The sequence below is a fragment of the Halichondria panicea genome, chromosome 13 (assembly GCF_963675165.1).
Source record: "Halichondria panicea chromosome 13, odHalPani1.1, whole genome shotgun sequence".
Classification (NCBI taxonomy): domain Eukaryota; kingdom Metazoa; phylum Porifera; class Demospongiae; order Suberitida; family Halichondriidae; genus Halichondria; species Halichondria panicea.
The window spans coordinates 3,579,130-3,606,041 of NC_087389.1; the positions used below are offsets into that span (position 1 = coordinate 3,579,130).

The 26,912-nt window shown below is 40.6% G+C and overlaps 5 protein-coding genes across 9 annotated transcripts; 1 reads left to right on the forward strand and 4 right to left on the reverse strand.

Moving 5' to 3' along the window:
* Positions 1–209: 209 nt before the first annotated feature.
* Positions 210–1,683, reverse strand: LOC135346725 (uncharacterized). Its single transcript, XM_064544448.1, has 4 exons — positions 1,453–1,683; positions 686–898; positions 506–590; positions 210–446 (listed from the first exon to the last, which is right to left on the reverse strand). Exons 1-4 carry the CDS (start codon positions 1,614–1,616, stop codon positions 393–395), a joined length of 516 nt encoding a protein of 171 aa, XP_064400518.1. The 5' UTR covers positions 1,617–1,683; the 3' UTR covers positions 210–392.
* Positions 1,684–3,189: 1,506 nt separating this feature from the next.
* On the reverse strand, positions 3,190–5,169 carry LOC135346722 (uncharacterized). The gene is made up of 4 exons (XM_064544446.1): positions 4,953–5,169; positions 4,129–4,341; positions 3,467–3,551; positions 3,190–3,418 (listed from the first exon to the last, which is right to left on the reverse strand). Exons 1-4 carry the CDS (start codon positions 5,120–5,122, stop codon positions 3,365–3,367), a joined length of 522 nt encoding a protein of 173 aa, XP_064400516.1. The 5' UTR covers positions 5,123–5,169; the 3' UTR covers positions 3,190–3,364.
* Positions 5,170–5,280: 111 nt separating this feature from the next.
* On the reverse strand, positions 5,281–13,358 carry LOC135346714 (pre-mRNA-splicing factor 18-like). The gene is made up of 12 exons (XM_064544435.1): positions 13,215–13,358; positions 12,861–13,037; positions 12,522–12,601; positions 12,207–12,240; positions 10,372–10,446; positions 7,508–7,576; positions 7,363–7,431; positions 6,996–7,061; positions 6,509–6,583; positions 6,287–6,358; positions 5,785–5,940; positions 5,281–5,489 (listed from the first exon to the last, which is right to left on the reverse strand). Exons 1-12 carry the CDS (start codon positions 13,284–13,286, stop codon positions 5,400–5,402), a joined length of 1,035 nt encoding a protein of 344 aa, XP_064400505.1. The 5' UTR covers positions 13,287–13,358; the 3' UTR covers positions 5,281–5,399.
* Positions 13,359–13,396: 38 nt separating this feature from the next.
* On the forward strand, positions 13,397–25,764 carry LOC135346708 (astacin-like). Of its 5 annotated transcripts, none has more exons than XR_010398100.1 (5): positions 15,531–15,972; positions 17,686–18,238; positions 23,045–23,179; positions 23,321–24,102; positions 24,168–24,240. XR_010398100.1 is itself a non-coding variant. In XM_064544430.1 (5 exons), the coding sequence occupies exons 4-5, from the start codon at positions 24,355–24,357 to the stop codon at positions 25,566–25,568; spliced, it is 1,053 nt and encodes a 350-aa protein (XP_064400500.1). In that variant the 5' UTR covers positions 21,904–23,179; positions 23,321–24,102; positions 24,168–24,239; positions 24,346–24,354; the 3' UTR covers positions 25,569–25,764. The 5 variants fall into 5 exon arrangements, 1 of the variants encoding a protein (XP_064400500.1); XR_010398101.1 differs by having other exon boundaries at positions 15,532–15,972; positions 23,002–23,179; XM_064544430.1 differs by lacking the exons at positions 15,531–15,972; positions 17,686–18,238 and adding exons at positions 24,346–24,447; positions 24,609–25,764 and having other exon boundaries at positions 21,904–23,179; positions 24,168–24,239.
* LOC135346724 (protein MON2 homolog) lies at positions 19,512–20,982 on the reverse strand. Its single transcript, XM_064544447.1, has 5 exons — positions 20,861–20,982; positions 20,282–20,374; positions 20,108–20,190; positions 19,836–19,998; positions 19,512–19,703 (listed from the first exon to the last, which is right to left on the reverse strand). The coding sequence occupies exons 2-5, from the start codon at positions 20,360–20,362 to the stop codon at positions 19,512–19,514; spliced, it is 519 nt and encodes a 172-aa protein (XP_064400517.1). The 5' UTR covers positions 20,363–20,374; positions 20,861–20,982.
* Positions 25,765–26,912: the final 1,148 nt, after the last annotated feature.

A 26,912-nucleotide genomic window follows, 5' to 3' on the forward strand; every position in this document is an offset into this window, starting at 1 on the left:
CCATCTACTAGTAGGAAAGCACATAATTATTAACAGAATTTTGCAATCCAACAACCACGCAATTGTATGGTGTACGTCTGACCTGGTGTATGTGTTATATATGACTTATTTAAATGGACGTCTACTACATATGTAAAGTAACTATTTATTCGGCAAATCATATACCTCCTCCTTGCCTTGCACCTCACACATTAAACAGTTATATTACGTGAACAAACAAAGACTAATTTGGCTCAATGCATAGTCTCATAAATCATTAAAGTTATGACCGTACAGACTGTTCTGATCAAATCGTTGCATGCGTAAACAGTATACGCACGTAAACAGTATACGCACGTACATGTACACAAAGGGACAACACTCAACAACAATCCTGTAACTTATGTCCAGCACTACTTGCAGTCATCGTACGGCTGACCAATGCACTTCCCTCGGACCAAAAAGTTCTGCAGTGGAGAGAGGGAACATGTCAGATATTCCTAGATAAATAATTAAAATGACTTACGTATTGCAGATTTGGTTTCTCATTAACAAACTCAATTGTTGTTTTCTCCACACTCTTATCCTCAATAAAGGTGATCTCTGTTATTCTATACAGAGTCAAAATTAATATCATTTACAGACTGCTAATTGGTGAGATGAAATCATCACTTGGCCACCAAATTAATTCTTTATAATTATATACCTCCAATCAGTCCCCCATGGGTACTGAACTGTGAATTGTATGTCCTGAAAGTTGTAGTTAAAGAGCCAGATAGGTTCTTTGATCAACCCGCAATTGTAGTACTGGTCTGCCTTTTGACAGAACGCCACACCAGTTGTATTAAAAGCGTCTGGACACACTACACCATTGCAAGGGTCTAGCAAGTAGGAGTAGTACTTGCCTATCACATTCATCCTGTAAAATGAATAGCACTTAAATTAAGGCGACACTTTTAAAGCCATATGTCGCTTATTATGTAAAGTCAAGAGAAAGTAGATTACATCACCCACACTTGGATTGGTCAGTGTGCAAATTTCAAGCCCATGACAGATACAGGAAGTCACGTTACTCTCCGCATACATCTGATGTACAGTATGCCTACGTTCGATACTCTCTTCTCTATCATATATACTCTCGCTTGGTAAAGTTCTGGTGTCGCATAATTAGAGGATCACATCTAATTGGAGCTAGGTAGCTCTCTTAGTCTATTTGCTTCGATTTAAGCGCCTTAAATGTATTTTCCAGTGTGCTATAAGCTACAATCGAGGCTAGGGTGTGGTTATAATTATCTCCAATTAGGACGTGAAAGTAATTATCCTGTTCTACTTTTAGAGCTAGGTCAGAAAATTGCCTAATAGGGCAAGGGGTGTTGCATATGGAGGGGCGCCTTACTGTACCAATAGATCCACCATCAGTTGGTAGACTCTTAATCGTGTATATATTGTAGGTAGATCTATACACAAACTCACGGATAGCCAAAAATTTTGCTGATATCAAAGGTTGTCCCATTGCAAGTGGCTTGACACTTGTGGTCAGGGTGGACAGTGCATTGAGCACCCTCTGCTGGAGCCAACAGCGAGCTCAAAGACACACAAATACAGCAAACAAGAATCAGAGAAGATGACTTGGGCATGATGCAAACACTTATTGAGCACTTATTTTGCTTAATTGAGAACCATGCAGCCAGCCCCTCCCACTTTCTGTTGACTAGTGCCCAATGAGGTGCTGGAATCACTGGACTTATAATTTAAATACACTACTATTAATTATTTGTAGACTTGTCGTGTAGTTCCTCTTGCATAGTCAGACACATAGCAAATACAAAAAATATGGCTGATTAAAACAGAAGACTGTCAAGTCACTTTTGAATATGAGGTAATTGGCCAAACGTTCATTGCCTGCATGGATGTAGTGGAAGCTTTGCCCAGTCTATGGTCACAGTAACATAGCTACGACCATTGAGAAAGACCATCTGGTGCAAGCACTGAAAAGCCAAAGTTGTATAGTGATGAGAAGGGTAGGCAACTAGATTCAATGGCTTCTTTTCTCGTCCGAGTAGCCTCGATCCCAACCCCTCTCACCAGAGGGAGCAGCCTGGAATTGAGGCGTCCGAGGTACAGGTATACAGAGTACACACCAACTGGTATTTTTGTCATACTTTGTAGAGACCCTTAAAGTCAAGATCACCTATATTATAGTGTAAATGTACAACACAACCCACCATCCATGCACACACACGCACGCAGGCACACACTCCTTTAGGCCTACTAACTACGCTGCTAAGACAGGGGAGGACCTCAGCAGTATGGAAAAAGGTATCTCATCAGAGACTAATAACTTGCAGCCCACCTCAGGGGCGTAGGCAGGAATTTGAGGAAGGGGGGGCTGAGCTTTCGCGCCAGAAACTACTTGGCGCGGAGCGCCGAAAATTCCGGTGACCAGGAGCCACACCCCCTAATTAATGACTCATTGCGCATGTGCAAGAAATAGCCACACCTTGCTTCAATTAATAATACTGCTAAAGCTAGCTAGCTAGCCGTAGCTAGCTAGCTAGCTTAGTTGCACTAAAGAATCAAAGTTACTAGTATAGTATAGCTAGCTCTTGGACATGCTGTTTGTCTGCCACTAATCTATACCAGTAATTCCCAGGCTGAAGACTCATCAGAGAAGGTGGGCTCTTAGTGTAGTTTTTGCAGAGAAAGGGGGGGCTCCAGCCCCCAAAGCCCTCCCCCTCCCTACGCCCCTGCACCTCCAGTCTGGCGACTAGCAATGAGGAAGACATGCATGGGTCCATGGACATGGGGCTACTGAGGACCCTTCACCAAGAACAAGTGTGTAATATGCAGTGCGATGCGTTAACTGTAGTACGAAGAATGGGAATCCAGCACGCTTAAATTGTGTACATGCACTTATATACAATTTAGTTTAGGTGTGTAAAGGGAACAGTAGAACAGAGAGAACACTAGGAACAGAGAACGTTAAGAACTAGGAAGTGTAGGAATAGTTAGGAACATTAGGAACACTAGGAGCAGAGGGAACACTAGGAACCGTAGGAACAGAGGGAACAGCTGTTTAATAGACAATTTACATGAGGTATATACCAATTTACATGAAGTACCAATTTACATGAAGTACCCCGATAATAACCTTATGCCTCCTTGCCTTAATTTGCACATCACCATTAATTAACCCACAATTACCATGTACAAAGTATACAATGACATTTGGCTCAATGGCGGCAGATGGTCTCACAAAATAATTATGTGTAACTACCGACTGTTCCGATCAAATCATTGCATGCATATAAACAGTACAAAGGTAGTGTCGACACTCAAGAGTATAAACTTAATAATCGTGGTGTAATCCAGCTTATGTCCAGCACTACTTGCAGTCATCGTACGGCTGACCAATGCACTTCCCTCGGACTAAAAAGTTCTACAATGGAGAAAATTAATGCCAGATTCTTGATAAAAAGTGACTTACGTATTGCAGATTTGGTTTCTCATTAACAAACTCAATTGTTGTTTTCTCCACACTCTTATCCTCAGTAAAGATGATCTCTGATATCCTAATAATCGTATGATGTGCTATTAGTGTGACTGGAGAGTGTACAGCAATTAATCCCGTATCAGATTAGGTCCAGTAATTAATTGCACGTTGTCATTGACAGCGTATTGTTTTCAAATAACGGCCACGGCCGAAAATTTTAATAAAAACTACATCATACACGATTAGAAATATAGCATGGTTACTCATGCAATAAGAGATTAATAGCACTCGGCTACGCTTTGTGCAATTAGCAACCTTGCTATTGCTTGTTACTCGTGCTATTAATCCCATATTGCACTCTTAGCCATACAATTTCAAACAATGATTTTACAGACTGCTATAATTGGCAAGTAATCAAATTATCACGCCCATATTATTATGGCAAAAATTATGATGACTGGCATAAAACATAAATTATAGGTGTGGCTCCGATTCTTAACGAATAGCTTAGCTATAAGCAGAACTGCAAACTAGTCAATAGATTCGAGGTGGCTTGGGGATCGCTATTAGCCGTGGCTATTTTTGAAAAATAAAGCCACCTCGCTAATCAATCGCTTGCCGATCGATCAAACAAATTGCTGCAAATATATACTTACCTCCAATCAATTCCCCATGGGTATTGAACTGTGAACTGTGTGTTCTGAAAGTTGTAGTTAAAGAGCCAGATAGGTTCTTTGATCAACCCGCAATTGTAGGACTGGCTTTCCATTTGACAGATCGCCACACCAGTTGTATTAAGAGCGTCTGGACACATTACACCATTGCAAAGGTCTACCAGGTAGTCGCCGTACTTGCCCTTCACAGTAATTCTATAAAATAAATGAAATCAAGTTATACCAAAATTTAGCTATACCTCCTATTTTATTGTATGGTTTGCAATAGCCCGTAAGCTCAGCTTTTCACAAACTTGCGGGTGTTGGAACCATCTATAGATTCACCAATAAATGTTTGATATACAGGAACCTCCATTAACGATCACCTCTGATCTGAAGAGCAACCACACGCTCTAAAACGGCCAAGAGAGGTCCAGATTTAAACTACAATGACTTCAATGTAAAGCAACCTCTCAGGAGCGACCACCTCTATACTCTGTATAATGAGCAGCTTTCTAGTCCCCCAATCAGCTTTAGCAATGGAAAATAACCTACCAGAAAATTATTGCTGAGATGGCATTACTTTGCACAATCGTGAAAACCTAGCTATGTCCCTACCAAGATTTGCAAAGTTTTTTTAGGGGCAGAGCAGTTAATGCAAAAATTTAAAGAAAAATTAATTAACTCCCACGCACCAGCTCCTTGTATTGAAACGCAAACGTACAACCTGCCAATTTTTTTTTTCTGAGGGCTCTTAAACAGTGAACATTTCCCGCAATATACAATAGTAGATCTACAAGCAATCTCACTCAGAACTCAGAACTCACGGATAATCAAAAAGTTTGCTGATATCAAAGGTTGTCCCATTGCAAGTGGCTTGACACTTGTGGTCAGGGTGGACAGTGCATTGAGCACCCTCTGCTGGAGCCAACAGCGAGCTCAAAGACACACAAATACAGCAAACAAGAACCAGAGAAGATGACTTGAGCATATACATAATGTCGATGATGAGGAACCTTTGACCTATTATCAGCCAGCCCCTCCCACTTCTCCCAGATCTTCCTTGTACAACACGTAAAGCTAGCTAGCTATAGGATAGTCTTGCAAGGCAAGTCCAATGGGGATGTTACATGCATAGATCCACTATTATTATAATGAGGTTAACTGTTGTGTCACGAGGCAAGTGCACAGGCAGGTACATAGATACATAGCTTGCTACAGTACTTGGGAAATGAAAAGTTGACAAAGAGATTAATACTGTGCAAAAGAGTCAATCATGAGTCTCTAGTTCTGGAGTACTCAACACACTTTGATGGGTCAGTCGGGAAATGTTGCTGGGAGAATGTCATCAGTCGCTTCACAGCCTGCAACAAATGTACTGGACTCAGTATTGGAACCCTAGTAATTATTATAATTATATACTCATTGCTATTAATAGAAGAAAGCAACATTATGCAATAGCGTTAAATTGCTTACACAGCAGAGCTTTCAGCAAGGAATATGCTCATGTCAACAGGGGAATAATTATTTCCAAACAACACCCTCATATTAACAAATATGTAAAGGACAATTAACCACCATCTGCTCTCAAGAGTAAAAAGTGTTTTTACTCGGATGTTGTACTATTACTATACACATTTCAATAAAGTCATACCGTACCTGAATGTACTTTCTCTGAGTCTCATCATTGAGAACATGTGCAATCTGCTGAGAGAAGATCTTCTCCCTCCCAGTACGAGCATGGATACCCACCATGGTCACACCAATCGGCCAGGGGGCGTTACCAATCGCCATGGAGAGGTATGCATCGTTTGCCTGGATGGGTTGATGCGTGTGTATTAAGAATGTACAGACAGTTGAGCTATTAAGAATGTTCACTGACCATACACGACAGTTAGACTTTGAATATACTCTAGTCTCTACACAAAAAATGCTGTGGTAATGTTTCAAACAGCACTTGTACATGTACAATGTATTGTATAGCACGAACTTTTCGGGGGGGGGGGGGGGGAAGAGATTAATTTTCACGGGTTAGAAATATTTGCTATAACGTGCAAAGATTAAAGGTGTGGCTTCCGGTAAGCAGTCAACCTACGAAATTTATTCAACGAAATTTAAGTGCCTCAAACATTTTGCGCTATACGGTATGCCCTTCCCTCACCTGTACGTATTCTCTATTCAGTAGGTGGGAACAAATCAGACACAGAAATCTGAGGAGGTCTGGCAGAGTTCTCTGTGCATGGAGAAACAAACAGAGGGGAAAGTAGAAATGTGACAATTTGAAACTGCACACAATTGCTGTAGAATGAACATGCTGTACATTGTAACAGGTACAATGCATACTTTACGGTCATATATATATGACACAACACATTCCTTTCACCTTCTTCTTCATCTGCTTAAACAATGGTTTGAGATATGCCTCTGTTTGTTTGAATGTGACACTCTCAAGCTTGCCCTGTATTGTATTGTGTGTACGTGTGTGTTGGGGTGGTAGATGTGGAGGGTGAGACTTGAGACTGCTATCCACAACTCAAGACACTAATGACTGACAAACTAGATTTATACTAACGTCACGATTAGCAATTAATACAGTCATGTTTAACACGTTACTAACGTATCTAGGTATATGAACACAGTTGGACTGGATACTCTTCCAGACAAGGAATTTGTGAAAGCCCCATGCACATATAATTAGTTAATGGTTCAGAGATGTGAGTTTCTATTACTTGGATTCCATTATTTTTATGACCAATGTGTATATATAATATATGGACTTAATTTTATTGGTATTCTTAAGGTAGGAGAGAAGTCGCATGAATGTGTGCTTGGTATTGAGACAGATACACTGACAAATGACAGTCAGTTACCTTCCAGCTGGTCTTGACAGCCTCTGGTCTAGAATTCAGTTTCTTAGCCCACTCCTTCAGTAAGAACTGCATGGGGAGAAAGTGCAATGTTGGCGTAGTATTTTAGTCTGTACTGACTACTCGATAGTGGCGACTACTCCCTACTCCCATTCATTAAGACAATTTTGAGTGGAGGGGTGTGGCAGTGAGTGGCTCGAATAATTATAAACCTAAAGTGAGGGGGTGGTATGGACACAATTACTCATGTCACAATACAGGGAACTGGTGCCTCGATCTGGAAGTACATGTACAGTTATGCAGCTAGTGTCACTGTGGTAGTAAATTGTTATAGACGTAATGCAGATACATGTATGTACGCTGTACCCACCTTGAGGGTTCTGAGGCAGACATCTTGCTGCTTGTCTTCATCTTCCCCTTTCAAGTCTGTCATCATGGACTGTGTACCATAATTAATAAGACAAAAGCTAAAGTAATGATCCTTACCAGACAAACAATCGTAGGTGTGCACTTACCAGTAGCTCTTGAAGAGTTGTACCATCATCTTTGAACTGTAGGTCCGAGCGCTCCACTCCAACGTCACCCTGTGCACATGATTGTCACATGAATACATATAAGTGAACACCTTATCAAAAGACGACGACATTTCAACAAAAGAGATAGCGCAACAATTATTTGCCATACCACTGGTGTTGCAGACACAAATCTTCTAATGCAAAGTTATTATAATTATTCGACTAAACAAATTGAGCTGGCGTCCCAAATGAGCCCGCCCTGACAAGAGGAGACATCACTACACACCTTACAAGCACAGGTTTATTCCCAACTGACCAATGCTGGCCCTACTAACCAAAACAAGAGAAGGGTGGTGAAGGTATCAGAATTTGCACCAGACCAGGGACTAATAAAAACAAAATCATTGCAAGGAATGCCAGCAAATAAACAAAATAATGCAAAATAATATTGTTATTATTATGGCATCAGCATTTATTTCTTGCTGATCGATACAATGCAGTATACGTAATGCGAACCAAATAATAGTCAAGCGAAAATAAATAAAGCATTTGTATAGCGGAATTCCTTTTATTCTACAAAGCTACACATTTCTGACCCCTTTATTTAGCTCCAATACATGCCTTATCGTTTAATATAACTGTAAACTACTCCAGTTGACAAAACAAGTATGTCTGCTAAATTCACAATATACAATAGCACATACCACCACACATTACTGCTGCAAGCAGTACACAAGTGTCTGGCATATGGTGCATAGATCTGATAACAGCCAGTAACACACGGTGAGTATGAGGAGATCGAGGATCAAAGAAGATAATCAAATGAGGATCAAAACAGATAATCAAATTTGAACCGCTATCCCAGAAGTACTAACTCATACAGACGCACCCACAACATTCAAGATGACTACCCTTCACAAACGCCATCAGGTAAACTATGATATCACTAGATTATAGGGACAGGGTTCAAGTGACTGCATAGAGCCTAATTGTTGTTACAGGTAGCTTAGAATTGCAGATGCACATATTTGAAAGCCTTATCTGTATCCAGGACGACCTCAGACAGACAACGTACACTGTACACCTGAAGAGGCTCTAAGGTATGCTCTCATGTGAGAAGTGCCAGAAAGAGTCTTGCACCAAAACAGAGCGAGCGATTGAGCTCTAAGTGTTACTAATCAAAAAAACAAAAACAGGAGAAATTGACAATGACAACACAATGATGACAAAAAGACTGTACACCTGACAAGAGGGCCCTGCGGTATGCTCAGGGGTGGGAACTCTGGGATACGCTATTATATAATACTTCTACTGAGTTGAGTTGACCTGACCGTAAATGGTGAATTTGGTTATCCTTGCAACAATGCTAAATCGTCAGCTCTAATCTACCTAATATAACAGCCTCCAGGAAAGCCAAATAACTACACGTACTTCGATAGAGGTCAAACACTCGGCTTTGATCAGTCAATACAACAAAAAGTACCTAAGTATTCACTCCCCCCACTAGGGATTCTGTGCAGTAATGTATGCACACACTAGACTAAATCAATAAGTGGCTCGATCTTCAATGCAGGGCACTAGGAGGCAGCTACTACATGTATATAATGACAAGTATAGGCAAAAAGAAGACAACTCCACAGTATAGGCTTACATGTACAAGTATATATATATCACATTGTGACCTAAACTAAACAGGAAGAGAAGCCACCACGGGAAAGAGCGTAACAAGATATAGCCCTAATAGCATGTTCCACAACACAAGCTGTGGCACAGTCTTTTCAACAAAATAATACACCCATTACAGGAACACCAACAATGACTGGGCTACAAAGGGCAGCCATTGGTGGGCCTGTGGTTTCCTGATATGTAGAACAGGCTCTGTAAAGTGGTCAGCCATTAATTACTTTAGCAGCTAACATACATGTACATGTATATGCAACAAGGAAGTAGCCTGAGTAGTGTAGGGAAGTGGCTGCACCATGTTGGCTAGAAAGGTAAACACTACCAAACATTACAAACACTACAAATTATCCATGTACGACCACTCAAATTGCACTGTAAAAAGATAAATAGAGTGGGCTAATCCACAAACAGTGAAGTACCCCTTTAATAGATCTATATAATTATTCAGAATCAGAGGTAACTCTTAAATGCTGGGAGGGTATACACAAGTTTTAAAGCAAATTTGTGCAAAATGGAGATTCACATTCACAATAGACTTTAACCTAGCTACGATCCACCTGAAATTTACTAAAACATTACCCAGCTTACTAACCGATCGAAATAAGATAATTATGTTTTCATATACATGGAATAGCTAGAACTGAGCTGCCAGCAGTGTTTGAATGAGACACACAGAATAGAATGAGTACACAGTTCGACAACACTACACAAATAAAACATGAAAGACTTTAAAATACTTGTTCTAATGAGCTGAAAAATGTATATACGAGCAAACCCATGTACGGGTGTCTATGGTACACCATGTAGAGGTGTATGAAAACGAGAAGGGGCGTGTCTATAGCGGCGGTTGATTAGGTTATCATGTTGCTAGTCTGTGGGCAAACATACCCACTCACTTCCCAAGCTTCAAGGATAACATTATTATGATTTATATGTAGCCACTACAAACTGTACTTTGTTAGCAGGCTAAATACGGCCAGAGCAGGTACATAACATGTCTGCCTAATTAATGCATCCAAGATTTACTACATGCAACCGGGCACCATGATTACAATACATGTATATGGTACAAACAAATTTTAATTATTGGAGCAGTCACTGACTGGTACAGAGTGATTTTTGTAACCCAGGATACACATGCACTTATGCAGTAGTAATGAACACATAAATACGCTACTCACGTCTTGCCTGGCCAGTTGCAGCAGGTTCTCATGATCAAGTTTGTCCAGAGCATCTTTGAAATCATTGGTCAGGCCCTGCAAAGGAGGGAGAGTAGCCTTGCTGATACGATATATGTACATGCAGTGCTGTGAAAATGGGGTGGTGACATGTACTAACATGCTTAGGAACATAACACATAAATATTTACATTTCAAGAGCTCAAGACGATGTGACTGGCAGTACATACATGTAGGAGGGAAGGTTCCTCTACCTTTCTTTCTACTACACATTCCCCCTCTATACCCTGGCCACTAATTAAAACCTAACACTATTTGTTTATGAAGGTGCACACGTGCACACTGAGACTGATTGGGTTTTATTGAGAGATATAGACACAACCATGGGCTAACAAAGAGATTCATTTGTGTACTGACTTGAACCCTTTGAACTTTACCACCCATCAACAAACGTTGCCTGTAACGGGACACCAATATACACAGTGAATACCTAACAATTGTACTGAAGGGGGTGTACAACTCGGTCTAATGTAACCACCAGCCTTTGTATAATCCTTAAGGTTAAGGTTGAAGTTGAGTAGCGAGCATGGAAAAACAAAAACTCTTTGCAGGCCTGCTATTCAAAAACTGCTCATTGATTCGTACAAAGCAGTGTGGTTACAAAGTGTGTGTACTGCGTGTACAACAATGATTATCACGTGGGTGTAGTATATTGGGTCAATGCACTGGGTTAGACACAGCACTCAAGGCGCTACTTTATTCATTTTGGGATATTTTCCCAGGCTATAATTATGTCACTAGAGCATCCAGTTACAGCAATGTACAAATTTATAACTGTTGGTAAAACTAGATCTACCAAAAAATGTTCTGGTAATTATTATAATTATACATGCACATGCATGTACAGTGTAAATGCATCTGAATGTACACTAAGCCTTTGAGTAATTCAGTAATAAACGCCATGTGAATGGTTAACCATGTGAATTGAAGTATCAAAGGGTCTGGAATGCAACTTCCTATTACAAGTGTATGCTCCAGACTCTAGTTACATTCATCAAACATTATAAGTAGAGCACACGATCAAAGGCTGTTATAGCAATAAAATCATTGTTACCCTATATAGTATATATACAGTAGAACCTCGATTATCCGGACACCTTGGTTCCAGAAGCTGGCCGGATAAGTGAATATGCCGGATAATCGAATAGATAAACCACGCCTTGATCCACCCACTTTATTGATGAACAGCAGTGCCACATGTTGTCTGCGCATGCGCAAAAGAAAAGCAGGCATGTCTCCATGGTAACAGCTGAAACGCGCATGCGCATTTGAGGGACACGCCCATTTTCTGAATTATGTAATCTGATTAAAAAGAAAACTGCCAAGCCGGATAATCGAGGTTCCGGATAATCGAGGGCCGGATAATCGAGGTTCTACTGTATTATATATATTATAGTAGTCGGTCTGTCTGTCTGTGTGTTCTAAGTCTGCTCACTTGGCAGCCATAGCGCTGTGTTTGTACCATGGATAGCCTCAACAAGGTTAGTAGTTTTAAAGTTGACAGAATTTGATGGCAAAGCTTCGTTGTAAATAAAAGCGAGAAGCCAAGAAGCTTGAACCTGCACGTTGGCCTAGATGTACACACGATTTTGACTCAAGGCGGCTGTAGACTACACTAAACCTCAAATTAACGCTGAGGGTTTTGCACTTTTTAGTGCTCTAGTTTATTATAGCTATGGTCGAGGACAAAACGCATTAGTAATTAATTTTTTTAGTACACGGCAAACTCAACAAAGTAAAGTGTAAGTCTAAACACATGCATAAAATTAATGATTTACCTTGTTGACTTCTGGAGCAAGAATCTCAATTTGCCTGGAAGAGCAAACAAAAACAGTAAATTAACCTTAGCCATGATAAACAAAAACCCCAGCCAGAAATGAACCTGTCTTCAGGCCACTAAAGTTTCAAAGCATGCATACATGTGTGAGTTTCAACCAAGCAACTTTTACATAGGACAATGTACAAGCAGTATGTGCTGCTGGTACAAGGTATTCTACAGTCATGTAAAGTTATAATTATACATAATTATGTACTCACGGAACTGAAATAATATTTTACAGATCACAGTAATAGCAATCATTTGGTCAGGATACCTGAGTCTGAGGGTCACATCATTATCTGTCTCTCCAAACAATCTGATTGGCTCGTCTCTCTCCCTCAATCGACGGACCACCTGACAAAAAGTTACATATAGCGTTAGAAGAACTATACTTACGTAAGCAGAGCGAAGGAATAGACACAATTAAATGTTAGGCTAATGTAAGTACATATTCAGATGGTTACTAGTAGAAGAGTGTAAAATACACAATTCTATAGCGAAATACACTGTTAATAGGCACCACTAAACACACAATTATTGGCTCTAATTAGAACAAATCATTCCGTAGCACTTTACAGTGTTGTGGAAATGAGTGATTACCAAATCCTCACACCTCTAATTTGGGTATTGAGAATAGGGCGGAGCCTCCTATTGAAGTGATTGCAGTAGGGCTCATTAGTGTGGCCCCTCCCATTGACCCCTCCTCCTTTTCTGGAGTGCGATTGGGCAGCTCGGCGTCAGGTTTTTTACATACCCTCTCCAGCTCAGAGCGCTTTACATACTTCCTAGCCTGGAGAGAAATGCTAGCATATAAATTTTGCACATCTAAAAACTAATACCTAGCTCAGTAATCTGCTCTAATTAGAACAAATCATTCTGTAACACTTTACAGTGTTGTGGAAATGAGTGATTACCGAATCCTGGTGCTTAATTCACACTGCTAACTGAACTGTTAGTGTGGCCTTACTTTTAGGCCTTTGTCATCTAAAGCCTTCCTCTTCCTTTCAGCTTCTGCCTTCAAAGCTTTAAGTGCATCCATCTCAGCTCAAAGAAGTGTACAGTATTATATTTACCTCGTGGCTCTGACCACACCCCTAATATACGAGCCCCGCCCCTGTTTCGCATGCCATTCCAACAAAGCAAGATATTGGCTCAGCTCAGCCTATAGCTGGAACAAGTGACGAGTGATAAAAAGACCTGGTGGAGCACCATGCACCACTGTTGTGTAGAGTCTACGAGTTTGTTAGTATTGCTCAAGAAACCTACCCAGGGATTTTCTCCATTTTAGGAGCAAAGAGTATCCACCCACTGCCATCAAGACTGCAACAACTTGATCACACCTGTGTTAAACCTCTTCTATAAAAGCAATGTGTGGTGGAAAACTAGCAGCTGAAATTCCGTGTAACTGTACTGGTGTAAAGTTAGTGAAAATAGAGTACCAGAAGTGCCCTCCACGTCGCAGTGTGCATTCAATCTCAACCATTTCTGCAAACGCAATGAATACCGGTTTGGCAGAGATTGCCTGTCGTGAATCTCGCCACAATTCAGCTTACTCGATTAGGAGACAAATTTCAAGAGTGAGAACCAAGCCTTCTTTAGAGAATATTACATGCAATTCCACTAAGTACTCAGTGTTGTCAAGGAACAACAATGAATTAGACACTACAGCATCATCACCTACCTCTACAAATTGTGTTGTTCAATGCAAATCAAAACCTTTTACAGATCATCCCTCCAACACCTCAGAAAATATACATAAACGTTCCAATAGTAAACGCAATCTCCAGGCAATTATTCCCTCTCCAATACTGGAGGAAAATTTGCACACAGAAGCGGAGTATGTAGTGCGGCAAGACCGAACCAGAAATATAGTGATAGAGCAAATAGAAGATGACCGGTCTGACTACGACTATATTTCACCTCCTTTACCCTTGGATTTACTCGATGCTGACGGCTCGACTTCAAACTCAGTAGTTAGCCTTGGCTCCATTCTGCTTGAGGAAAGTAACTACTCAGACCTTGGGCCAGAACCAGCTGTTCTTTCTGATGATGACTTCAGTTCGAAAAACGTAACCTTTCGAGAAAGACCTGTCATTTATCCCCGAAGCCATTCTATGTCCGATATTTACCGGAGAATTCATGTTCTTGACGAGCTGTTGTTCAGCATAGATCTTGAATATGGTGCATCAGATATTGGACCCCAGCCAGAGGTTCTCTTTGAAAATTTAGCTGATAATCCAGTAACAAATGCAGGCACGAGACACTTGATACACAGAAGTTCAGACAGTGAGGTGATAATTGACAGCATGTTTGCGGCAAAGAAAAAGCACAGCTGTTGTAAAACCAGGCGTAAATTTAGCTGGAATTCAGGCAAAAGACGTAAAAGTGCAGTACAACTCAACTTTGTACCTCACCATAGACCAAGGAAAATAGTTGTGGTTGGCGATATGTGCTCTGGTAAATCTTCTCTTATATCTGCATACTGCAAAGACAAATTCAACGAGACTTATGTGCCAACAATTTTGAGAAGTTGTATCACGGATGCAATCCTGCATGGAGAAAAAGTTGAACTAGTCGTCATTGAAGTATCTGGTCGAGAAGACTATTTCAAGCTCCGAAAATGCGCATATAAAAAAACTGATGCAATCGTTTTGTGCTACTCCTGTGACAATCCATCCAGCCTAGAAAAGATCAGAAGTTATTGGCTGCCAGAACTACAAGAGAACGTACCTAGTGTGCCATGTATTCTTGTGGGAACAAAAAAGGACATTCGTGATGAGATATTGGGTCAGCTTGAAGGAATGAGCCCTGAGGAAAGGACACACAAAATAAAGTCTGACAGCGAAAAGTTTGTAGTTGAGAGTGTAGGGTATGAAATATCAGAGGCTATTGGCGCACAGTGCTTTCTTGAATGTTCCGCCAAGTATAGAGACGGTACTAGAAACGTTTTTGAAACTGTCGCTAAAGTTGCAATGAAGAAATCTCGAAGAAAGAGAAAAGTGCAGAGAACTGGAGATGTTTGTGGTATAATGTAGCAGCTATATACGTACTTGTTTTTTTGTGCTATTTGTTGTGTGTGTGCACATGGTAAATCGATTTGTGTGACCGGCTGTGTGTGCATCATTATAATTATGCTCTTAATTTTTAATACTAAATTCATCTGATTTACTATTATTACATGACCTTAACAATGTACCACACTGATGAATGCTGGCTGATGAGTTGGCACTGACACACCTATATAGAGTATATGCAGATATCACAATGCCATATTGTATAATAAGCTATATATAGATCTACCATGCACATATTAAAGTGCTGAACATGCATGTCTGACTTGTGCAGTCAAGTTTATTATATTGCTCAGTATTTTTAACAAACAAGTACCATGGCTGACAGGGACCGCCTCACTGTTGATATCTTGAAACAGGAAACAGGAATAACAGATGAACAACTGGCTAGTAAAGCCAACATTGCAGTATTGAGGAAAGTGGTGAAACATTTCCACTGTTATGAAGTGTACTGGGGAGAACCAGGACTAAACCTCAGTAGAAGTCAGCAAGCAGATGTCAAACACTGTGCGCTAAGAGGAGGAAACGAAATGGCAATGGTCACAGCTCTAAGATTGTGGAGCGAAAGAAATCCATACGTATCTTACCGAGCACTGGTTGAGACGTTGCTAGAATTAGAAGAAGGCGTTGTGGCGGATGAAGTTTGCAAAACAGGTACGCAAGTATAATTATTTATGTATACTCCTTGCGTTTGAGACAAATAATACACTATAGCTATACTGTATACAAAAACACATAATGCGCATGTGTCTAATTTATAATATACGACCCCTTATATATTATATACCGTATATCTTCTAATTTATCGGACACTTCTAATTACCCCGGACACTCTTTTGGGCAATTTTCGTTGTTCTAATACAACGGACACACCATGCAGTGCTTTAATATTACATTTGTTCTAAATATCCGGACAATACTTTGAAAAGTTGAGTTACATTCACCATTCACAGACGGCAAGTAAGACAAGACTTTAGAGTGCTGCAGTTAGATAGCTTTGAGTAGCTAGTTTTAGATAGCTAGTGCAACTATTCAGTCGCACACTGGTCTATTAAACTTAGCTAGCTCGCATGCAGCTGCTTGCTTGTTCTAATTATTCCGGACACTTCGCATGCTGTATAAAAATCTGTTCCAATTATACCCGGACAATTTCCAAAATAATTATTTTTTGCTGTCCGATAAACTAGAAGATATACGGTACATGTACATGCATATAATAATTATTATATATATTCAGGAGCACATTACAGAAGGAGCGTCTAACTCTGCATGGGTTTGGAAATAGCATCTCGTGTGTTTTCCTAAACGCCGCATTACCTTATAAGAAAAGTTTGTAGCATAAATTATACAGACCGCCCTCGGCCTGTGAATATCATTATGAACATATTTTGTATGTAGTGCAGCAGCAAGAGAGCTAGGTTGAGCCAGGTTGAGCCAGAAAGAGCTCAAATGAATAGCTAGGTCTTTGATGGATGTTGGTATACATCATAGAAGAGACTGTCATTGGTGAGGTACAGAAAATTCCAAAAGAGGAGCATATAATTACAGTAGACTCTCGTTAATCCGGTCACCCTTGGGACCATGCAGTTTGGCCGGAATAGCGAGGTGGCTGCAGCTCAGGAAATAGCCGCGGCTTAAAAACGACCTTACCTCGAATCTAATGACTACTTTTGCGGTTCTTGTCTCGAGGATAATGTAGGATAATGAATCATTTTTTGTTCTCTATTTAAGTGTAATTCAATTTTATTTGCTAAACCACACCCAAAACGTCATATCCGGCCGTAATACACGTATAAAATTACATTGAAAACCCTGTTTGGGACAGCCAGCACTGGCCGGTAACCGGAATAGCGAGTGGCCGTACTTCAGGGTGAGTTTTGTGCAGTAAACATATAGCTAGCATTCCGTGCCAAGCCAAATGGCCGGTATATCGAGGTGGCCGTACTTCAGGGAGCCGGAATAGCGAGAGTCTACTGTATATCCAATTACTTTGTAAAGAGAAAGTTTGCTAGACCTAGACTAACACATACTAGGAGTTTTGTTTTTGCAGTAGGGACTCTTACTGAGGTTCTTAGAAGAGAGAGCTTACTACCAGTCCTATAGCTTTTCACCTATGCTTGGTAAAAGTGCACCTTCTGCTCAATTAGCATTCGCCCGCAGATGATTATCACCCACTTAGCGGTTTTGCTTTACAAACTTGCACGAAATGCAATTCCTGAGGTAAGATGCTTCTTCTGTAATGTGCTCCTGATATACTGTACGTATAATTACATGTATTGCATGGCATGCATACACAGGCAGATGTGCATGCACGCCCCAGTTATAGTTGGCATGCATGCATGATTAATGTCACTATAACCCACACAGTCATCAGGGCAGTAAACACACCAATCTCTAATATTCATCTTGATCAGAAAAAGCCAGGAATGACATTAACATCTCCATACGTCTTTAAACAAACCAACATTCGAAGATATAAGAGAGAAAACAATGCATTCTATTGTAAACCATTCCATTCACATCCCAAGGGGTACAAAATGTGCATCTGTGTGTACATTGGTGGTTTTGGAAATGGAAACGGTACTCATATATCGATTGGTGCACATCTAATGAAGGGAAAGAATGACGATTCACTCTCATGGCCATTTACAGGAACAGTTACAATTGATATGCTAAACCAACTGGAGGACAAGAATCATCACAGAAGGTCGTTCACATTTCCACCAGCTCATTGTTCTGGTAAGAGAGTATTGAGTGACGAGAGAGCAGTGCATGGATATGGCCGCCCGAAGTTCATTCTGTACTCAGACCTAAAACACAGACAAGATCAGAAGTTTCAATACCTCAAAGAGGATGTCCTGGTGTTTAAAGTGTCCATACAAGTAGATGACTATAAGCCCTGGCTAGAAAATACAAGAGAGTAAATTATTGGTTGTTTTTAGGTTCAGAGCGTGCAATTCATTTAATATATACACAGTTTATCTATTGCTGTTCATGCATGCTTCTACCTTACTATAGTCTTTATAATACCCTAAGGAAAGGTAAATTAAATGCACTTCCCAGATAATAAGGACATAATATAATTGCACTCAATTAATAAGTGCGGCCTGGGATCGAGGCTACTTTACAGCTTTAAAGTCAGTAATTATCACATGTTGAATGACAAAGCCAAGCCTAAGGAAAGTCACAGTGGCCATGGACAATGTAGTATATGTATACAAGAATCATTTTGAGTGTATAATAATGTTACTGTATAATAATATTATAGGCCAGGTTTCGAATGTGAGATCATGTAGGCTTGTACATAACATTTAAAGGTACTGTATATGTATTACTGCTAATACATAGTCGTAATTATGAATATTTTTGCATTAATTTGCTGCATGCAGGCAGAATCACAGGAAAATTCAAATAATCGACCATGATTGTTGCTAAAAAGGATCGATACAAAAGTATAAAATTAATGGCTGCTGCTCAGCAGAGCCTTGCAGCTCTCTTCTCACTCTTTTAAAGAACACTACCCTGACAACAATTACAATGAAAGCACCGCAGGTGCTGATGCCTCGGTGGAGATGCCAAAGCTTTTATACACATGATAAAACAAATGCTGCATGCAAAAACTCACAGAGTGGGTAATGATCGACCATGATTGTTGTTAAAAACGATCGATGCCAAAAGTTCAAGTCTAAAATTAATGGCTGCATTAGCAGAGCCTTGAAGCTCTCTTGTCACTCTTGCAGCTACCAATAACTAGCGTTCTAGTGCAGAGCTAACTACTAAGTAGAGTAGCAACACTCGGTAAACAAGTTTAGCTACGTGCTCTTCTGAAAAGGCTGCAATGGCATTCCAAGTATGCAAAACTAGGCATAACTCGAGAACGAAGCATTATTTTGCAAATCCACGAATTAAAGTCCAAGTAAACATTACTAGAAGCCTATAGAAACTCTTACTTGCACTTGATTTATCCTTGAGCAGCTGTAGCAGTCTACACACACACACAGACACACAAACACTACCGTATACTTCGCTTGCACATGCGCACCGAGGCATAACTATATACACCATTTAAATACATATACTAGGAAATTCGGGATGGTTTGTGATAATTTGTGAACACATCCAGAAACAATGCCAGTTAATTCTCAATACTCTCAATTTAGCTTCAGATACATACGCACACTTTTTTCATGCACTCACTTGAAAAGCATCAACCAAACAGAATCAAACACAGGTAGTGAAGGGTTCTGCAGGGTCTTATAGAACGTCAAGACGGGGGTCTGGTTCTCTTGACCAGTCTGCCTGGTTTTATCAGCGTCGAAACGGAGAGCCTCTAGTGAGGTTTGAAGAGAGGACCGGTTCTGATAGAGATAGTCCGCCATATTCCACTGTAGGTGTGTCCAATTGCAATGCGATTATGCACAGGTGCTTAAAATCATTTTTTTACCATGGAAAGATCATCCAATCATCGTAAAATCTGATTATGTGTATATGCGCAAGCCAGTACACTATTCCCTTACCAGCAGTCCCACAGATGTCAATGGGATGTTGATATCCATCTTCTGCAAGCCGTACTGACCTCCAACCTCGACGCAGACAGGAACACAGGAGGGGGGTAGGGTAGGGAGGAAGTCAGCCATCACCAGCTGGAGACTTGAAAACCCGGTGCGGACCAGTGATTCACTGGGGGTGGGAAAGAAGTGTGGGCGTGCACATAAGATGGAAATGGAAATAAATTATAAAGGGAGACTAAACAGCACAATACAGTCAGGAAAAACGAACTGACACTGACCTTTGCAAGTCAGTGGCTGATCTGATGACATCCAGAAGGATGGGCCAGCTGGACTGAAGGCTTTGCTGCGTAGACTGAAGCACCTGCCCAATACAATCACAACAGATTACCATGCAGTGCGATCACAGGCATATACATTATAACAAATAAACCAAGGGTCTTAACTTAACACACCTGTGCAACACACTCCAGTTGTTTTTGTCTGACATCAGGGAAGGGGATTTTAGTCAAATACTTGAGTGGAGACAGCATCATGAGTTTGATGTCCTATTGCGCATGAATAACTTATGAATTACATGCACATCCATTCTACATTCAAACAATATACATGCACCATGCAGGGGCCCAGGGTGTCATACAGGATTTTTAGCTGGGGGAAATGTTTAATTGAGGGAGTCTGGGAACATTTGTTTGAAAAATGGTTATCTGAGGTGGAATTTGGGTTAATTATGACATCATTAATTTTTTAGATTTATAGAAGGGGAATTTTGGTTGGGGGTATGAAATCCCAGGGCGCCCCCCCTTATGTATGAAATCCTGAGGGCGGTACGTGGATCTCAGCATACAAAAAGTAGCATGCAAAAAGTAAAATGGTGTGTTGTGCTGTTCCAGATTAATCAACTCTAAAATGGCTATCACCAGTTGACAAAGTACTCTCTCAATGTACCAGTACTTTAGGGAAGCAAGCCAAGCTACAGCCTCTAATGAGGTTCAATCAGGGGGTACCCTTAAAGTGAATATTCAACACTGTACCTGCTTAGAGGTTGTCTCCAGTGCTGATCTGATAAGAGTGGTCAGTGCTTCAGCAGCAAACACCCTCAACGTGGGATCACCATGAGAACACACCTGCGAACAAGCAAACAGTGACAAGGCTGGTATTGTTTATACTTTTAAGTGAATATACTACAGTACAGTGCTCAGACAGCGCGCGCACAACACACACGCATACGCACGCACGCACGCACGCACGCATACACACACACACACACACACACACACACGGTTCAGGTACAAATCAAAACAATTGCAACACAATGCGATGCAGGCTTAACAAGTGGGTGGCCATGTAACAATTGGTAGGCTTTAACTTGGATTGGCATCATAACTGGATAGAAAATCAATTCAACACGCTATAGACAGTTACTATAATTTATGTGCAACATGTCATGCCTGTTCCGGTCTGCATTTTCCCATGAACACTTCGGCGCATGCAGTTGTTAGCTTATTTGGCAGCACTTATAGTTAAGTAAAGTACACTGCACACAGTTGACATGGTGATCCTCAATGGAGCATAGCTGGACTATAAAAATAGATACGGTCAAACGAATGCACCACACATCGTTGACATGGTGACCTCCAATGGAGCGTAGTGTAGATCTACGGTCGAATGAATGCACTACATGCACATTGTGTTGACAGAGAATATGCCTGTATGCATGGATATCACCACTGAATGTATAATTATAGAGGGTTAATTAAGCAAACAGTATGTTAATTGATTTATATAGTAACATAATCATACCTTTCACAGGCGCGTAACAATGCGGGGTATAACATAAACATGAATGCACATGCAAAACAAAGTGTTTTCTTCAACATGCGTACCCGACTAGTATAAAAGCAAACACTTGTTTGAGCTCTGCAGTTGCTGTTATCTATGCAAGACAACTACCATGGCGTACACTTCAAAACACCTCCTGGCTGCTTGTTTGATACTGGCTCTACCTGCTGCATTGATTGCCAGGCCAACAATTTCACAACGGGACCAGCTGATCAAGCAGCTTTTAAACAATAATCCAAGCAAGAGAGCAAACAATTTTTGAGGATAACACCCTCAACGTGGGATCACCATGAGAACACACCTGCGAACAAGCAAACAGTGACAAGGCTGGTATTGTTTATACTTTTAAGTGAATATACTACAGTACAGTGCTCAGGTACAGCGCGCGCACAACACGCACGCACGCACGCACGCACGCACGCACGCACGCACGCACACACACACCCACACACACGGTTCAGGTGCAAATCAAAACAATTGCAACACAATGCGATGCAGGCTTAACAAGTGGGTGGCCATGTAACAATTGGTAGGCTTTAACTTGGATTGGCATCATAACTGGATAGAAAATCAATTCAACACGCTATAGACAGTTACTATAAATTATGTGCAACATGTCATGCCTGTTCCGGTCTGCATTTTCCCATAAACACTTTGGCGCATGCAGTTGTTAGCTTATTTGGCAGCACTTAGTAAGGGAATTTTGAGTAAAGTACACTGCACTCAGTTGATATGGTGATCCCCAATGGAGCATAGCTAGACTATAAAAATAGATATGGACGAATGAATGCACCACACATCGTTGACATGGTGACCTCTAATGGAGCATAGTGTAGACACGGTCAAACGAATGCGCCATGCACACATCGTTGACATGGTGACCTCCAATGGAGCGTAGTGTAGATCTACGGTCGAATGAATGCACTACATGCACATTGTGTTGACAGAGAATATGCCTGTATGCATGGATATCACCACTGAATGTATAATTATAGAGGGTTAATTAAGCAAACAGTATGTTAATTGATTTATATAGCAACATAATCATACCTTTCACAGGCGCGTAACAATGCGGGGTATAACATACCACCGTGGTCTGCAAATCGAGTGAGCTAAATAAGTTTACAAATCAAATATAAACCAGTCACAATGCTCACCGGGTTTCGAATGCACACTTAATTGCAAATGACATTGTACTTGCCCTATTGCGACTTGTGCGTATATGCTCACTCTTAGCGTGTCTTTCGTTTGCGATGTAGAGTTATGCGAAAACTCCTAAAGTGCTAAATCCCCGGCGGTAGTATAATTATTATAATGTCTCACAACCATGCAGAGTTTTGATTATGAACATGGGCTAAGCAGCAACTAACATGCAGGGGCAATGAAACGGACGTATTAGAACGCTATGACCATTTAGGCTTTGAAAACGGCATGGTCAGACATGTACAGGGACTGCATGGGATCACAGCTGAGTCAGCAAAGAAGCCTGGAGTGTTTCTATGAAAACAAATGTAGGTCACCTGGGCTACATGGCCTGTCATGCATGATTATGTGTAATGGCCCAAAAAGAAACTTTGGTATACCATCTTTTATCAATATTCAATGACTATAATCATATTAATTACAACAACATTGTTTTTATATCCCTAAAGGAACAGCTGTTATATCGTCTGACAATCCAAGAGCAAGGTCGTGAGAAGGACATTATAGGAAAAGAGCTAGAGTATATGCCCGCATGTATATACATGCATTGGTGCTATGGAGATAGCAAGGGCCATTGAGTAAAGTGCCACCGATTCAAGATGTATATACAGTAGAACCTCGATTATCCGGACACCTTGGTTCCAGAAGCAGGCCGGATAAGTGAATATGCCGGATAATCGAATAGATAAACCACGCCTTGATCCACCCACTTTATTGATGAACAGCAGTGCCACATGATTGTCTGCGCATGCGCAAAAGAAAAGCAGGCATGTCTCCATGGTAACAGCTGCAACGCGCATGCGCATTTGAGGGACACGCCCATTTTCTGAATTATGTAATCTGATTAAAAAGAAAACTGCCAAGCTGGATAATCGAGGTTCCGGATAATCGAGGGCCGGATAATCGAGGTTCTACTGTACCGTATATATAAGATGATTAATGGGTCATCACATGAATGCACATGCACGCTTCAACATGCGTACCCGACTAGTATAAAAGCAAACACTTGTTTGAGCTCTGCAGTTGCTGTTATCCATGCAAGACAACTACCATGACGTACACTTCAAAACACCTTCTGGCTGCTTGTTTGATACTGGCTCTACCTGCTGCATTGATTGCCAGGCCAACAGTTTCATAACGGGACCAGCTGATCAAGCAGCTTTTAAACAATATCCAAGCAAGAGAGCAAACCGTTAATGAGAACAAATTAATAACTTCAAAAATCCAATTGGTATGTGTTTAAAATTATCAATATTCAACAATAACATTGTTTTTATACTTTTATATCCCTTAAAGGAACAGCTGTTACATCGTCTGACAAGCCAAGAGCAAGGTCGTGAGAAGGACATTATAGGAAAAGAGTTGGAGGTTAGATACATGAAATCAGCAATATACTACAGTAGCATGGCTCCTATATATATAAACATGCTGCTATTGCATGCATGCAATTGAATGCGGTACTTTATAAATGCAGGACGAAGACATGGCAATGGCTGATACTTATGATGCAGGGCTTTTTGAGGGAGACATTGCTCTGACTGTGGAGGACATAGCTGAGATGAATGACCTTGATATGGTGAGTTCATATACCGTCACGAATCAGGAATACAAAAATCTGTATTGTAAACGTAGTTTGCCATAATTATAGTCTGGAAGATATATTTTACCTGTCTTAGTCCGCATGACCATGTATGCATAGCCATGCACTCGGAAACTTGTTGCTCACATGTTTTACAGGATGTTGAAACCCAGAAAATCTACAGCAAAGGAACATTATGGCCAGAGGGAAAAGTTTACTATTCTTTCGATGATGGTTTCCCAGAATTCGGTAAAGTACCCGTTCTAGAAGCAATGGCAGACTACGAGAACAGCACATGTTTGACATTCCATGAAACAACTGAGGGTCAACGTTTAAATATCACCCACAGAGGTAGGGGCTGTTGGTCATTCATAGGAAGACTCAAGAAAGTGCAAGACTTCAGTCTCGGATATGGATGTCGCAAAAAAGGAACAGCTCTGCACGAACTAGGTCATGCAATCGGATTCTTCCATGAGCAAAACAGACCAGATCGAGATCGTGCTGTTATTATTCACCGTGATAATATTAGAGAAAATAAAATAGGCAACTTTAATTTGAAAAAGCATACTAATTATCAAGGTGAGCCGTACGCATTTAATTCGATTATGCACTACGGTATTTATTATTTTGGGATCACCGATGATCCTACAATATCCGTTAAAAACTGGGAACTTTATGAAGAACAAGGTAGACCCAAACTCGGATCTAGACTGAAACTCAGTGACGTTGACATTAGACAGATCAACAAGGCATACGGCTGTTATGAGCCAGAAAGTACAACGGGGTCTCTTCATGTCAAAGTACTGCAAGCTGGCCCTTTCCAAGATCCTGCCCACTATTACGTTTGCGTACTTGCCCGAGATTCAAAACACAATGAAGTATCGAAATGCAACAAAAACGATCTTATGTCTACCACAGATCCAGAATGGGACACGAAGTTTGTATTTGAACCAGTCAACCCCGAAACAAAATTCTATTCTTTCGATATTACAATCAAAAAGGGAAAAGGAAAGCTTATTCTACCAAGTCAAACGATTTGGGTGGAGTCAAAAGAGCGTTCGGGCAAGTACTACACAAACAAAGAGCAGAATGTTCTTTATCAATACACAATCGAGTAAAGAACAATAAAAGGTGGCATGGACAAATTCTTAGAGAGCTTTAGAATTGGTAAACAGAGAACAATATAACTAGTATCATACTTTTGAGAATAGATAGCTAGGACGTATGCCCCCAAAATGTGTGGTATACTGATGTAAAATATACTGTCGTCAATACAAAACCGTTACAATATCTAATACCGTATATCTGGTTATTTTCAAGGCATGAACTTTTCGTGGACCGGCCAGAAACACGAAAATTGGATTTACATCCTGCATTGAAACCTCTCTACTGTAGGGGTGTGGTCATTTGAACCTCTATCCTTGAAAATAAGAAAGACCCCAAGCCATTAATCAAAGAGGAAGGGGGGCCTCGAAAATGTTTAGTTTGGGCAATCTGGGAAAATTTAGTGCCTCAAAAGTAACCCGCTATATATAAGGTAGTTGAACTCTAAATGGAATGCAGCAGGTAAATTTGACAAGCATAATACTTGGTAAATGAGTAGTTTATATGATCTTGCTGCATGCATGTTGATGACTGACGATTACATGATATACATTGAGGCACATAATTATATGTATGCACAGTACAGTACCACAGTACAGTAGATGCACAGTACCAGGAGCATATGAGGGAGCGGATTCACTATCATCTAACCACATTTTCTTGTTTGTAATTAATAATGTCTCTGACGTATAGTCAGACTTCAAACGATACCCATCTTAATATGTTTGCTGATGACATGGCTATTTATAGAGTCATTAAGACTATGATACACTCCAGGAAGACATTATAAACAGTGTTGCTGCTTTCATGTCTGGCAAACACCTTCATTTCAACACATCAAAATGTAAAGTCAGGGTGTCACACAGGATTTTGAAGTAGAGAGGGGAAATAAGGCATGCTTTGGAAAAGTAACAGAAAATGTTGCTAAACGGTTCAACAGTTATTTCAATATACCCTGTTAGTATGTAACATTGCCAGCTATGGACACTCAGTCATACAACTAGTACCTGAATACAAATTTTAGGGGGGAAATTGGAGCCAGAGTGGGGATATCCCCCTTCCCCCTGTATGACACCCTGAAAGTGATGTCAATATGAAGTAGGTCCATCGAGCTGTCTATATTTATAGTCAAAGGCTCTTCCCTGGAGCGTGTGGAGACGTACAAGTATTTAGGAATCCAATCAGCATTGGATCTTTTTTGGCATTCCCACACTAAGACACTTTGTAAGAAGTCGAGAAAGCTTGTTGGACTGCTATATACACAGAAATTTCGCAACTCATTCTCCCCTACTATTATGCTGAAACTATTTATTAGACCAAATCTGGAGTATGCTTCGATTGTTTGGAGCCCGCACTTA

What these genes read in the sequence shown, in the direction of transcription:
- LOC135346708 (XM_064544430.1), top strand. Translation starts at nt 24,355, where the DNA reads ATGGCAATGGCTGATACTTATGATGCAGGGCTTTTTGAGGGAGACATT. An exon ending in AGATGAATGACCTTGATATG is followed by an intron (nt 24,448 to 24,608) that starts GTGAGTTCATAT and finishes CATGTTTTACAG; the next exon opens with GATGTTGAAACCCAGAAAAT.
- LOC135346722 (XM_064544446.1), bottom strand. Translation starts at nt 5,122, where the DNA reads ATGTATATGCTCAAGTCATCTTCTCTGGTTCTTGTTTGCTGTATTTGT. An exon ending in AGCAAACTTTTTGATTATCC is followed by an intron (nt 4,342 to 4,952) that starts GTGAGTTCTGAG and finishes TTTATTTTATAG; the next exon opens with AATTACTGTGAAGGGCAAGT. An exon ending in AGAAACCAAATCTGCAATAC is followed by an intron (nt 3,419 to 3,466) that starts GTAAGTCACTTT and finishes TCTCCATTGTAG; the next exon opens with AACTTTTTAGTCCGAGGGAA.
- LOC135346725 (XM_064544448.1), bottom strand. Translation starts at nt 1,616, where the DNA reads ATGCCCAAGTCATCTTCTCTGATTCTTGTTTGCTGTATTTGTGTGTCT. An exon ending in AGCAAAATTTTTGGCTATCC is followed by an intron (nt 899 to 1,452) that starts GTGAGTTTGTGT and finishes TTCATTTTACAG; the next exon opens with GATGAATGTGATAGGCAAGT. An exon ending in CCATGGGGGACTGATTGGAG is followed by an intron (nt 591 to 685) that starts GTATATAATTAT and finishes GACTCTGTATAG; the next exon opens with AATAACAGAGATCACCTTTA.
- LOC135346724 (XM_064544447.1), bottom strand. Translation starts at nt 20,362, where the DNA reads ATGATGCTGTCTCCACTCAAGTATTTGACTAAAATCCCCTTCCCTGAT. An exon ending in AACTGGAGTGTGTTGCACAG is followed by an intron (nt 20,191 to 20,281) that starts GTGTGTTAAGTT and finishes TGTATTGGGCAG; the next exon opens with GTGCTTCAGTCTACGCAGCA. An exon ending in TCAGCCACTGACTTGCAAAG is followed by an intron (nt 19,999 to 20,107) that starts GTCAGTGTCAGT and finishes TCCCACCCCCAG; the next exon opens with TGAATCACTGGTCCGCACCG.
- LOC135346714 (XM_064544435.1), bottom strand. Translation starts at nt 13,286, where the DNA reads ATGGATGCACTTAAAGCTTTGAAGGCAGAAGCTGAAAGGAAGAGGAAG. An exon ending in GATGTGACCCTCAGACTCAG is followed by an intron (nt 12,241 to 12,521) that starts GTATCCTGACCA and finishes TTGCTCTTCCAG; the next exon opens with GCAAATTGAGATTCTTGCTC. An exon ending in TGAATAGAGAATACGTACAG is followed by an intron (nt 5,941 to 6,286) that starts GTGAGGGAAGGG and finishes CAACCCATCCAG; the next exon opens with GCAAACGATGCATACCTCTC.